Genomic DNA, 12,102 nt, shown 5'->3' with positions numbered 1-12,102 from the left:
TTCCAGGCTCTAAGTAGTTTTTTATTTCTTCAGGGTTGCTCTTGGTGCAGTCTATGGTCCTCCCCCGCCTTGACTACTGCAATGCCCTCCTAACTGGTCTCCCAGCCTGTGCTGGGAAACTTCTGCAGATGATCCAGAGTGCGGTGGCACGTCTGGTCTTCAATCAGCCTAAAGGGGCCCTAGTCATATCTCTGTTCGTTGAACACCTCTGGCTGGCCTTTGTAGCCATTGTTCATCAAATACAAGTCACTGATGTCAGCCCGCAAAGTCCTGAATAGAATGGCTCCCGTCTACTTGAATATTCATGCAAAGGCTTGTATGACGGCCTGGTCACTGCGGTCGTAGAAAGCCAGTTGGCTAGAAGTGTCTACGCCAGGGGTGTCAAACTCATTTTGGTTGAGGGGCCGCATGCAGCTTAATCTGATCTCAAGAGGGCCACACGAGTAAACTTATTGCAAGATTAAATAGAACTAATAAATGTGGACTTGTTGTTGATTTTTATATTAAATTAATTTTACTTTTACTAGGGCTGGGCAAGTTAATGCGTTAATTTCGCGTTAACTCATTAGACTATTAACGGCGATATTTTCTTTAACGCGCGTTAACGCATGTTGGTCACATGCTTTTATTTTGTGAAGGTCTGTTGCTGCGGTGTAGGGGTTTGAATCAGAACAGTAGGTGGCGATAATGCGCCAATAACCTCGCTGTCAGCCCAGCCTCGGATTCAGAGGAAAAAAGGTGCTGGCCGGAAAAAAACAAAGCCGACATGCGGAAGGCGGTGTTTCCCGCAGGAATAGCGTACCGCGCACGTGACGTCACCGTCTCAAGAGCAACGCCCCTTTTGCCGCTTAGGTAGGACATACAGGTAGAGAACGCCCGTAGCAACCAGCTATTACACGCGCAACAGAAACAGCGATATGACCGACTTTACAGCCGTTAAACTTTCCCAAAACGATGTCCCAGGCGCACGGTTTACTGGTCGCACTGTCGAAGAACACACCAACCTTCAGCTCAAACGATGGCTTGAGTGTCGAGGGCTTAAAAAACGGGCCGACTTGATCGAACGGTAAGCTTTGTTTGGTTTTTTTCCTGCGGGCCGGTCATGGCGTCCGTCCAGGGATCGGTATATGTTTAATGTTTGTCTTATTTGAAATGTTTTTGAGTAAGCTATCCTGGTAGCAGGCTATCATGTTAGCGCCTGCTACCATGATAGCCTATATGCTGTCATGGTAGCAGGCGCTTCTTTATTAACATGTCGGCCACCAAAATACTCTTACCTGTCCACTACTTGATGTTGAATCTTGAATTTGGTAACTTTTTCCGGGTTGAACTGTTGTGTAGGCCGACCGCCCCGGTCCCAGCGCACACATTTCTCCTTGGCAGTCTTGAAGAAAACATCCTTCATATGCGGCCGATCAGCGTACCTCGAGTCGCTGTTGCACGTTCCATAGCAACAATGTTTAAAAACCATGGTCTTAGATTTGGAAAAAGCAGTCGTTTACCGAGTAAAACCAAGGGTAACGCACGTCTCTTTTACAGCGAAACAGCGACGGACTATGCAAGTTTGCCCTACTGCGTACCACGTGATGTGACGTCATCGTGACGTTACGTTTCTAAAAATAGCTCGCTCGCGGTACGCTATTTGCTTAGGCGAGGCGGTGAGTTGGCGAACGGAACAAGTTTTGTGCGGAGCGGAGCGGGGGGGTCTGCATCGACGCCGTCGGTGAAGTCGCTTCTCGTTTCAAAGTATCCATGTGTTTTTGCCTGTTTTTCCCTGCCATTCACTATATGCACGCAAGAAAGCAACAACAAAAAACCGCGTGTCAACGTCAAATAAACGCAAGTTACGCAAGCATATCGAGTTAGCAAGCATTTCAGTTTAAAGTTCTTCCAGCAACAAATATGACAGAAACAAGTTAGTTGTAACCACTGCCAAGTTAAACTTTGGTATTGAACATAAAATGATAATGCTGCTCCTTGGGGTTACCTCAGAAATTGCCTGTTTTTGGTAGATTTTTTCCCCATAAAGAGAATTCCCTGTCAGTGGCAATAAGCTTTAATTTATTATTATTGCTATTTTTTGTTTTACATGTTTAAGTTGAGCTTTACACTAAATATGTGTTACTGATAAGTGCTACAAATGTTACAACACTTTTGTTCATATGGCAGCAGAACATTAAAATAAAAGTGCTCTTTACACTACTTTTGAATTCATTCTTGGAGTTTGTAAATACAATGCGATTAATCACGATTAATCACGATTAATCAGGGCGATTAATCGCGATTAAATATTTTAATCGTTGCCCAGCCCTAACTTTTACACAATATATTATGAATAACCTCAGCGTTTTTAAGAAAAGTATGTGCAATTTTAACAATACTTTTACTCAGTTAAACATTTACTTAAGTGCATTATGCATAAGAACTGATCACAGTGATTATACAATGTTGAAAAACATTTATTTAATTTTTTTTGGAACTTAAAAACACTGTCCCAACCCCTCAGAGATCATTCCTACCCTCGTGTACCCCCCATATCCTCTAGTGCACTGCATTGCCGTCTTTCACTGCTCGGTTTCTACACTGCACATATAAGTTGTCTTTAATATTAACGCCATTGCTTTATCCTTATTTGTCTCTCGCATTGGATAAAAGCATCTGCAAAATACATACGAAAGATAAACAATATTTAGCTCCACCCATCTTGCCGTCACTTCGGATCAGGATCCCGGTCCCTCCTGGAGAGAAGCATTCCCACATGATGCTTCTCACACTGGGGGTCAAGTGTTTTTATTATTACTATTATTGTTTTGAACTCTTTCTCTGCACTTGTTCTTGCTGGCTGCAAAACAAATTGCCCCCCTGGGGACAATAAAGTTTAATTAAGACAAGAATCAAGTATCTTTATTGTCACCACGTGTTACCGAGGTAAAAAATAAATAAAAATTAGACACATACCGGCTTAGAGTGTACACAGATAATATAAACAGGCATACACAACAGACATAGTATGTTCACACTTTTTTTTCCAATATATATTAGTTGAGTCACTCATGACAGCACAGACCAATCACAATTCCTGAGAAGCGTAGGCATGCAAAATAGTCTTTAGGGTCCTAAGACTTGTACCCAGTTCTGAAACTCTGATATCAGTCCCTTTTTTGAACAATATATCAATTACTGTGTTGTTACATGAATTAATCCCTCAAAGCTCCTTTGATGATACGTTTATGCTCGCAGTAAATTCTGTGCTATAAAGATAAGAGCAATGTGTAGTTTTAGTTTTCTGACGTATATAGCATTTTGTTTGTAAGGTAAGGCAAGTTTATTTATACAGCACTTTACAGGAACAAGGTGATTCTTATGAGAAAAAGTTACATTTCGGTCTTATCTGAGCAGAACACCTTCTTCCACGTATTCGCTGTGTTCCCTGTATAGCGTGTGGCAAACTTTATGCATTGCTTTTTTTCAGTAATGTCTTTCTTCTTGCCATCGCTCCATAAAGGCTATATCCATGGAGGGCTTGACTAACTGTCCTGTCAACAGTTTTTCACGTCTTTTGAATTAGGCGACTTCTGAGCGCAAGTGGCTACGCTGGATTTTATTTAGGAATATCAGTGTATAGGGAGTGAGTAACAGTGGAAAATCATGCATCAGCTTCCTTCCAATTCACATGTATGTGCCACTTTGTGTCGGTTCCTCCCACAAAAAACCCCAATAAAATAAATGATAGCTTTGGGATTGCTAAAAGGTTCATCAGCTGTGAAGGCTACTGTGTTCCCAAAGCATTTCTGCTGGTGTTTGGCATGTAGTTCAGCTGTGGTACAGTAGAGGGAGCCTGCTGCCTGTCCATAACCAGCAATTCCTTCACTTCACAACTCTTCTTTTTATCTAGCAACTCCAGAAGATTCTATCTCAGCAAACAGAACAAGGATATTTTATGCTTTTCTAAAAAATAATTTATTTTAATTTGCTTTCAATAAAAATAAAACAGCTTTAATCTCTTAGTGGGGGCTTCTCTTGCACGTTTACAGCAAAGTTATTCATTCAAGTCAATTAATAGCATTTGAATCATTTATATGATGTACAAAGTAACGTCATCGTGTGCAATCCAACCTTTCAGAAACTCTCTAACCCTCAGCTATTATCTTTTTGCGTGTTAAATATACCTGCTCTTGTTTGTGCAACAGGGGAGAAACCTCATGTGTGCCAGATATGCGGCAAAGCGTTCAGCCAGAGCTCCAACCTCATCACGCACAGCCGAAAGCACAGGGACGACCGGCCCTACCGCTGCGCTCTCTGCCACTACAGCTTCCAGCACAAAGTGGACCTACGGCAGCACCAGGAGCACCACTGCCTCTACCGCTGAGCTCTGGCCTTTCTTCATCACCACATGAAACACTTTTTGGACAGAAAGCCCCTTCGTCTGCTGTTCTGATGTTCAGGTTTAATGTATCTACAGACTTTGCTCAGCTACAGTCTCGTTTATCTTGGGGGGGGGGCATATGAAAAGAAAGACTGCCATACCCATGGATGGAATTTACCCGTTTCACAAAAGGAGCCTTTCATCGTCTGCCCTCTGCAGTAAACAAATCTCTTTAAAACGTTCAAGATAGTCTGCACCCTTCTAGTCAGCTTTCTGGGTTTCCCCTTCCTCAGCCTAAAGCGTTCAGAGCACGATGTAACAAGCTGCTGCAGAGTACATAAATAAAACTCTTTCAAACCACGGGCTCAAGTTTTTTTTAGACTGTATTATAAACTGTACAGAGAAAAATAAGGCGAAATCTAGAAGGACAAAGAGGAAGCCATGGTTGATAAGCTGCTGACCTCCAGCCTGTCCAAGCTCTTCTATGCTCAACTTTACATGTTTTACCTGGTGGAAAGATTCAAAACATGTCAGAGAACAATTTTTTTTTCAATGACATCAAAAAGAAAAACATTTTGTTTATTTTCCTTACCAGGACATGATTTGAGTGGTCTTTATTTCTACCATTTTATGCCCACTTATTCCTTCCAGGCTTGTGGAGCAGTACCAGGGGTACCTTTACTTTCTTCCACACATGGTTGCATTGTCACTTTCATGGTTTGTGTAAAATTTCTAACTTTTTAGTCCTCCAAAGGCGATAGGTTGATTTTTTATATAAGGGTTAAATGATTAAATGTGTCTAAATGCATACATTTTCTTCCCATGTAACGTGCCTGTGCAAATTCTCAGTTATCCGGGTCATGGCAACAGCAAACAGGCTTAAATCAGAGGAAACCGGACTTTCACTCAGTTCTTTTTGACAACATGTCAACACTTATCCAGCAGTCTTTGTCAGTTGTCAACTTTGACAATTGATGAACTGTTTCTCTGTCAAGTGTGAGCCACCAGAATTGACAAAGACCACTGGATAGGTGTCAAAACGTTTTCAAAAAGAACTAAACTAAAGTCCAGTTGCCTCAACTTAAGCCTGTTTGCTGTTTCCATGGAACAACTATGCACTTCTTTCAATTGTTCGTTACATAAAATTCCAATAAATACATTGAATTTTGTGGTTGTGATATGACAATATGTGGAATAGTTGATGAAGGGCATTGTATTGTCTTTGATCCATGTTTGCAGTCTAACCTTAACCATTATTAGCACATAGCTTACTCCACTCCTAACCTTAAGCCATTTCGTACCTTAGCTCTAACCCGGAAAATGACATTTCCCAAAACTGAGACCAGACAAAGGTCTGGTAAAAATCTCAACTGGTTTTCACAAGGTGATTATACCAGAAAAGGGGTGTGATTACTTTTGGCACTATTCTAATTGTCAAAGTTAGAAGACCGTCATACAAAATAAACAAATTTTTCACTGTAACCCAGGGCTGGACAATTATTCAATGACAAAACATATATATCATTCAACAGACAAGTATTGATGATAGAAAAATAGGGTCAATAAAAAGTTCAATAGAAGAACAGATTTTCTTCCTTTTGCATTCTATCCTATCATGCAGGTTAATAATACAGTCATCACATCCTCCCAACCAATCACAAACATAGACCCAAGAGCCGATCTCTGCCATCAAGCTCCGCCCCCTTCAAAGAGTTCAGACACCACGTGTTCTCTTTCATTTTTTAAATACTTGCAGTTTTGGTAAAAAGTTGGTTGAATAAAGGGTCAAGTTTGAATTCAGTGTTTGTGTGTCTTTATCTAAAAATAGGTTGCTAAGCAACAGCATAAAATGGCCAGGGCTCCACTTAAAATATATGTTTTGAATTTGTTGATAATTATCTATATCGATCAGTATGATTTCTATTTTATCGACATGCTTTTTTCCCTATATATCATCCAGCCCTATTGTAACCAACTATATTCAAGAGTCTCATCTCTGACCAGTCGAGGTGATTTAATGAGATCTGATCTGGCCCCTATCATTGCTGGCTGTGTTTGGGTCTAGATGTACTAAATGTGGTTCAGATCAGGCTGACAGCACAGAGAGAGTTATTAGTGTAAATTATTCAATGTTTCAACACACTGAGCAACAGCAATGGCATGTTACGATTCAATTTCAACGCTGAGAGGATAGCAGGTTACTAGTGTGGACATTAAAAGTCAGTTTTTCCTAGTTCTTTGGGTTTATGTCTGAGCAGGAACACAATCCCCTTTGCCATGATTTGTAGAATGGACTTCTGGGCCCCGTGATTTAACCAGCAAACAAAAACATAATACACTGGCCTTGCTCCACTTTAATTCAACTGCAAATGATAAAGGCTGTTGAATGTTACTGCCCCTCTAGAAATGACCTCAGACATCATTTCTCTCTGACTGGTGCTCATCCTTCTATCCATCCACCGTCGTCCATTTAGATGAGATCGGGTCGCGGGGGCAGGATGACAGGCACTCAGTTAATAGTAATAATAGTCATAGTAATATTGTCTTTAAAACATATATTACAATGAAATTTGTTCTCTGGGCTACCATGTGGGCTACCATGTGCAGCGCCTGGGGAGCAATCTGGGGTTAAGGGTCTTGCTCAAGGACCCAGAGTGCAGGCACTGGGGATTGAACCGGGTACTTGCATCCTTCTCTGAGTGCAAGCGCGCTGCTCTAACCACTCGACCACGACCCCCCAGTGTCTTTATGTGACTTTAGCTCTTCATGCCTGTCTTCTAAAACTTAATTGCATGTTGGGGTGAACATGATAATTCAGGGTAGTTAAGTTGACAGGAAAACATGAGGTTTATGCCAGTTGATTATAAAAAGTCTGAGGGACACAGCTTCCTTTAAACAACATATTTTCTGTTTGGCTTTCAGGTCAAAAGGCTCAAGTTCAAGTGAAGTCATTGCCGCTAAAGCAGGCGTGTCAAACTCATTTCTATATGGGGCCACTTTGGTGTCATGAAGTCATTAAATGGGCCAGTTGAGCGTGCATAGACAATACTTTTCATTTCATAATTTCATTCCAGTTCACATAGAAGTATAAAAAATACACAACATAAACATAAAAGTAGCACCTTAGGCCCATATTTATACAGTTTATCTGCAAAAAAAAACTTGATACTGGAGTGAGTCACACTTTAAATTCATCATTCTGCATCACTTTTTCTCCTTTTGGATATTTCTGGGTTGTGTTGTGGGGAAAACTGACATCTAGTGGCAGGATGCTCTTACTACACAGTAAAAACATTCACTATAGGAGGCACAGTTTTAGGCACTTTATACACTTTAAAATAATATATGCCTCTACTTTATGACACGATATGCCTTTTTTTTCTGGCTCTTGAGGGGCGGTTAATTTACCTCGACGGGCCAGATTCGGCCCGCGGGCCTTGAGGTTGACACCTGTGCTCTAAAGTCTGAATTGAATTTCAGTGTCTTTTATTAATCCATCACGTCCTAAGTCATTGAATCTGTGATACAAGTCTCACTCGAGTCAGGTGAACTGGGCCAACACCTCTGATTTTCACTATGAATATTTGCAGTCTTTTCCCCCCGTTTTGCTTGTAGGCTGCTTATTGGTGGCACTGTTGTCAGGCACAACAAGGAGGTCCAGGGTTTGAATCATGACCTGGGTCTTTCTGCATGGCGTCTGCACCTTCTCCCAGTGTATGCATGAGATATCGGCAGGTTTCCTCTCACAGTCCAAACACATGACTGTGAGCTTAATGGGTCTCTTTGAATAGCCACTGAAGAGTGTGTCCTATGTTGGACTGTCCAGAGTGCACCCTGCCTAGTGCGCTATGACTACTAGAGGTAGACCCCCGCCGTAAACGACATTGTTAATAGTTACACTGGTGTATTAAATTGGTTATTTTTATTTTATTGTCAACTATAAAAAACAGGATGCACAAACTGATGGAGAAAGGTTTACTAAGAGCCCTGTGTTTATGTCAGATTAGCTCTTTAGGATTCAAATAAACCCAAAACATCAGAGAGTGTTGTCTCACTATCGACTCTGAGAAGAATACACACCCCTGTGAACAGTTGACGTTTTTCAGACTCAATGAATTAAGGCCATAATTTCCAGACTGATCCACCTTTAAAATAGTTTATGTTGTGTTATATTTTTGTGTATTAAGGTGGGCTCACAAAGACGGCCTGACAGTTTGCTGGTTAGACTTCCACTGATTTTCTTCAAAAGAAAAGACTGAAATTACTTTTGTTTATTTTTTTTTTAATATCTGGCATCTTTAATTACAAATGGGATACTTTTTACACAGATCATGAATAAACGCTCACAGGTAACAGCATACTGGAATAGTCTTCAACATGCCACTGAGTCAGCTTCTTATTTCCTGATACATGGTACTACATACTCAGTCTGACAGTTTAAGGTCTTCTTTCATTTCTTGGAGACTTGTTTTATAAACCCAAACCAAAGGAAACACACACGTAAGAGACACTTGATTTATTTCTAACCTTTTTTTACTCAGGCTACGGATGTCGCAAGACTCCCGATTTTAAACATGTGGCTTTTCTACCAGTTCAGAAATGACTCAGACTAACTAAAAGTTTACCAACACATGTTATAATGTGTAAATTAGTGAAGTATAAATGCAGAGTGTGGTGATCTATAACTACTCCATAAAGAAACACAAGCTGATTTTCTAGGTCTGCTTGGCAGTTTCTCTCTTTTTTCAGCAGGATACCTGCTGGTTTATCAGCGTGTAGACTTTAGAAACCATGTTTTTTGTACCACTGAGCCCTGGCAACAACATCATTGGAGTAGTCTTTACCAGTTGTCTTGGCGTCCACATCTTCATATGAATGGACGTTACCATCACCCATGTTGTAGGCCGCTATCCCTCCTGCAGGGATAAAAAAAAAAGACTTGAAAAGACAGTAGCATTTTTCAAACGACATCCATCCAGTATGGCTGTAGAGATGTGCCCCTCCTTAAATCGCCCCTGGTCAACGATAAAGCACCGACAGAGCTAGCCAGATCCCTTTTTAGCGTATATTATGGTCCTTGACATTGACCTTGCTTGGCAGATCAGTGGTTTAACAGCAATCTCTGAATTGCTCTACACCCACCCACCCCACACTCCTTCCACACAGCAGGTCTAGACCGCCTGGAGATACGAGGCGTCATGTGAAAGAAGCCGTCGAGTCGTTAGGCCATTTGTCAATATGCTATGTTCACACCAAAGCAAGCCCCTCCTTAAGTCAGCACAGCCTTTCACATTTAAACCACTTTAAGCAGTTTAACATTTGGGGATGAGGGAAACCTCATCCCCAAATTGCGTGTCACGGTGGTCCGCTTCCACCACCTCCTACCTTCTTCCTGATCTGACTGTCTGTCTCAACAGTAGCACAAAGGTGGTTTGGGTTGATCCACCCGCGTTGCGTCACCAGTTGTGGTGCAACACGGTCCTGAGAAATGCCTCAACCCAACTTTCTCCCCACGGCGAGGGCTCCCCACCAAACAGGAAGAGCGGCAGGGTGGAGGCTGAGAGCCCAAATTTTGACGAGCGTATGCAAGCTTGAGTGTAAGAAACAGGGAATATTTGTGACCCATTACATGCACTTGACCATCTATAAGTAACAATCATAACATCAAACCGTGTGCTTTGAATTAACTTCCTCTATTGATTCTTATTCTGCTCCTATCGTTGAGCGAAGGAAGATTTGATCTGTGCCAACACCCTTGTTTAGAATAACCACAGAGATTGCTCAGCAGCTCAGCGGAGGAATAATAAACCTTGAAGGGACATTCAGGGACCTTCAGTCTTCTCACAGGTGACTCAGAGGCAGCTAGAAGACCCAGTCAAACACCTTCATGTGAAACAAACCTTTCAACTGCTGCTCCTTGTTCCAGCTTGGAAACTTGGTCTGAATCCTTTTGATGAAATGAACGAGGATCCCTGTAGCTTGTCGGAGGTGCTCCTCACTGTTCCAGCCCCCTTCTATTTTGTGATATCTTTTATCAACCTACATATTTTAGAGAAAGACACGGGATAATCTAAAATCTCTGGTGAATCTGCCCTCATGTGACACTTGCAACAATTTTGCACATTAGACGTAAACAACATTTAACAACCTGCATGAGTCCCCAGGCGTTTCCGTGGTCCCCCCAACCATGGTCCAGGACATTTCCCGCTCTGGACTCTCTGGAGATGATGGCGGCGATAACGGCAGGATCAATACCCCACTGTCTTCCCGCGCCGTTGATTATTGACGTGTATTTCGACATTCTTCCTCGATCCGTTTGTGCCATCGTTTCTGAGGCCCTCACACCTGTTCAGAAAAATCAGTCGATAGGATAATGTGAGCGTTTCCTTTTCAGCACAACAGAAATGTGGCAGACGAATGTCTCCAGTTCCTGTGCGACTTGCAGATCAGCCTTTTCTCGTCAGCATTTACCTGAGTAACCTAGTTTATCCTGCTGAGACGTGTTCGAGGAAGCACCGCTTGTTTCCACTTTAGTAATGTCTCCATAACCTGTAAAATGTTAAATAACACACAGCAGACGTATCCTTAAGCCAGTTACCACAGGGTCTGGGGGAAATGTAACTTTTGGTTTCTTTTTATCCATGCTCAATAAATGAAGGATTTTAGCTTTAAGGGGGAAAGAGTAAAGACTTGTGTTATGTCTTTTAAATTCAGCTGCAGCCGTTTACCAGACAACTCCCGTTGTAGTTTGGAAAAAACAAAAGCACTTACTCATGGTTGCAGTTTCTCTTGCTTATGGTTCCCTGAAGCTGGAGCGGAAGATCTGTTCCCTGTTCGGCCGTCTGGTGTGAAGTAAAGTCTTTGGGTGCAGGAGAAGCTTTTAAACCCATTTTACTTTCATCTTTCACTTTCAGTCTGGCAAGTTGTTTGTGTTGTGACAGCCATGCTGTTACAGGAAACCATGTGTGGAAACTCCTGTTCGGAACACAGAGGGTGTGTCTATTCTGGCCTAAGGGTCTTTCTGTGGGAATCGAACCAAGAACCTTCAGGGCCCAAACGCAATGCTCTAACCTTCTAAAAGGTGCCTTTAAAAATGAAATTATTATTATTATTATTATTATTTGCAAGTTTTATGTTTTTGTGGCATTTTAGTTTTAGTGCAAATTAATAAAAAAATAAACCTTTGCTGAGTGAGCCATTGTTAAAGAGGGCATGAAACCTGGGGCTCAAACATTACTAACTGAAGAGCAAAAACAAGAGTATTATGGAAAAAAAGGTGAAGCAAATCCTTTTACTTCACCTTGCTTCACAAGATGCTGTGTTGTTCTGTGTTGTGGAGCATCCTGCTCCACAACACAGAACAATCATAAACCAAGTTGCACAGTGGCACCGGAATGAAGCTGTTCACCAACCTGTAGGCATCCTGTTTTTTTTGTGTGTGCATGCATTTGGATTATTTCCTTGTCACTGTCTTATCTGGTTCTTTTCTCTGTGCTCATCATCGTCAGTAGATGTCACCATTTTAGTTCTTGTTAAGGCATTTGCCTGTTTATTTTTGTGTTCTTTATACCGTGAGTTCATTTCTGTTACATGTTTCCTCCGAGTTTCTTTTATCTGTGTTTCTGCTCTTCTCCCTCCATCAGCTGCTGCTCCTCAGCACACTTGATGCTTCCATTCCTGCTTCAGTACATTTACTCACTTGTTCTCACTTCGCATTGCTGGATTCTCGCGCTACC

General features: G+C 41.7%; 2 protein-coding genes across 2 annotated transcripts in view; one reads left to right on the top strand and one right to left on the bottom strand.

Moving 5' to 3' along the window:
- si:ch211-239f4.1 (EVI5-like protein) overlaps positions 1–4,728 on the top strand; it is a 64,617-nt gene extending 59,889 nt beyond the window's left edge. The window contains exon 26 of the mRNA XM_021308403.2: positions 4,191–4,728. Coding sequence (XP_021164078.2) covers positions 4,191–4,369 — 179 coding nt within the window. The 3' untranslated portion in view covers positions 4,370–4,728. The remainder of the gene's footprint in view (positions 1–4,190) is intronic.
- Positions 4,729–8,945: 4,217 nt separating this feature from the next.
- On the bottom strand, positions 8,946–11,310 carry LOC105939794 (lysozyme g). Its single transcript, XM_021308411.2, has 5 exons — positions 11,138–11,310; positions 10,838–10,915; positions 10,515–10,711; positions 10,267–10,405; positions 8,946–9,282 (listed from the first exon to the last, which is right to left on the bottom strand). Exons 1-5 carry the CDS (start codon positions 11,139–11,141, stop codon positions 9,149–9,151), a joined length of 552 nt encoding a protein of 183 aa, XP_021164086.2. The 5' UTR covers positions 11,142–11,310; the 3' UTR covers positions 8,946–9,148.
- Between the last annotated feature and the right edge of the window lie 792 nt (positions 11,311–12,102).

Source organism: Fundulus heteroclitus, chromosome 5 (genome assembly GCF_011125445.2).
Source record: "Fundulus heteroclitus isolate FHET01 chromosome 5, MU-UCD_Fhet_4.1, whole genome shotgun sequence".
In the NCBI taxonomy this organism is placed as follows: Eukaryota; Metazoa; Chordata; class Actinopteri; order Cyprinodontiformes; family Fundulidae; genus Fundulus; species Fundulus heteroclitus.
This window is presented reverse-complemented; position numbering and strand designations above follow the sequence as displayed.

Coding starts and splice junctions, on each gene's coding strand:
- LOC105939794 (XM_021308411.2), bottom strand. Junction 10,406..10,514: donor ACGCCTGGGGACTCATGCAG/GTTGTTAAATGT, acceptor TAAAATATGTAG/GTTGATAAAAGATATCACAA. Junction 9,283..10,266: donor CAAGGAGCAGCAGTTGAAAG/GTTTGTTTCACA, acceptor TTATCCCTGCAG/GAGGGATAGCGGCCTACAAC.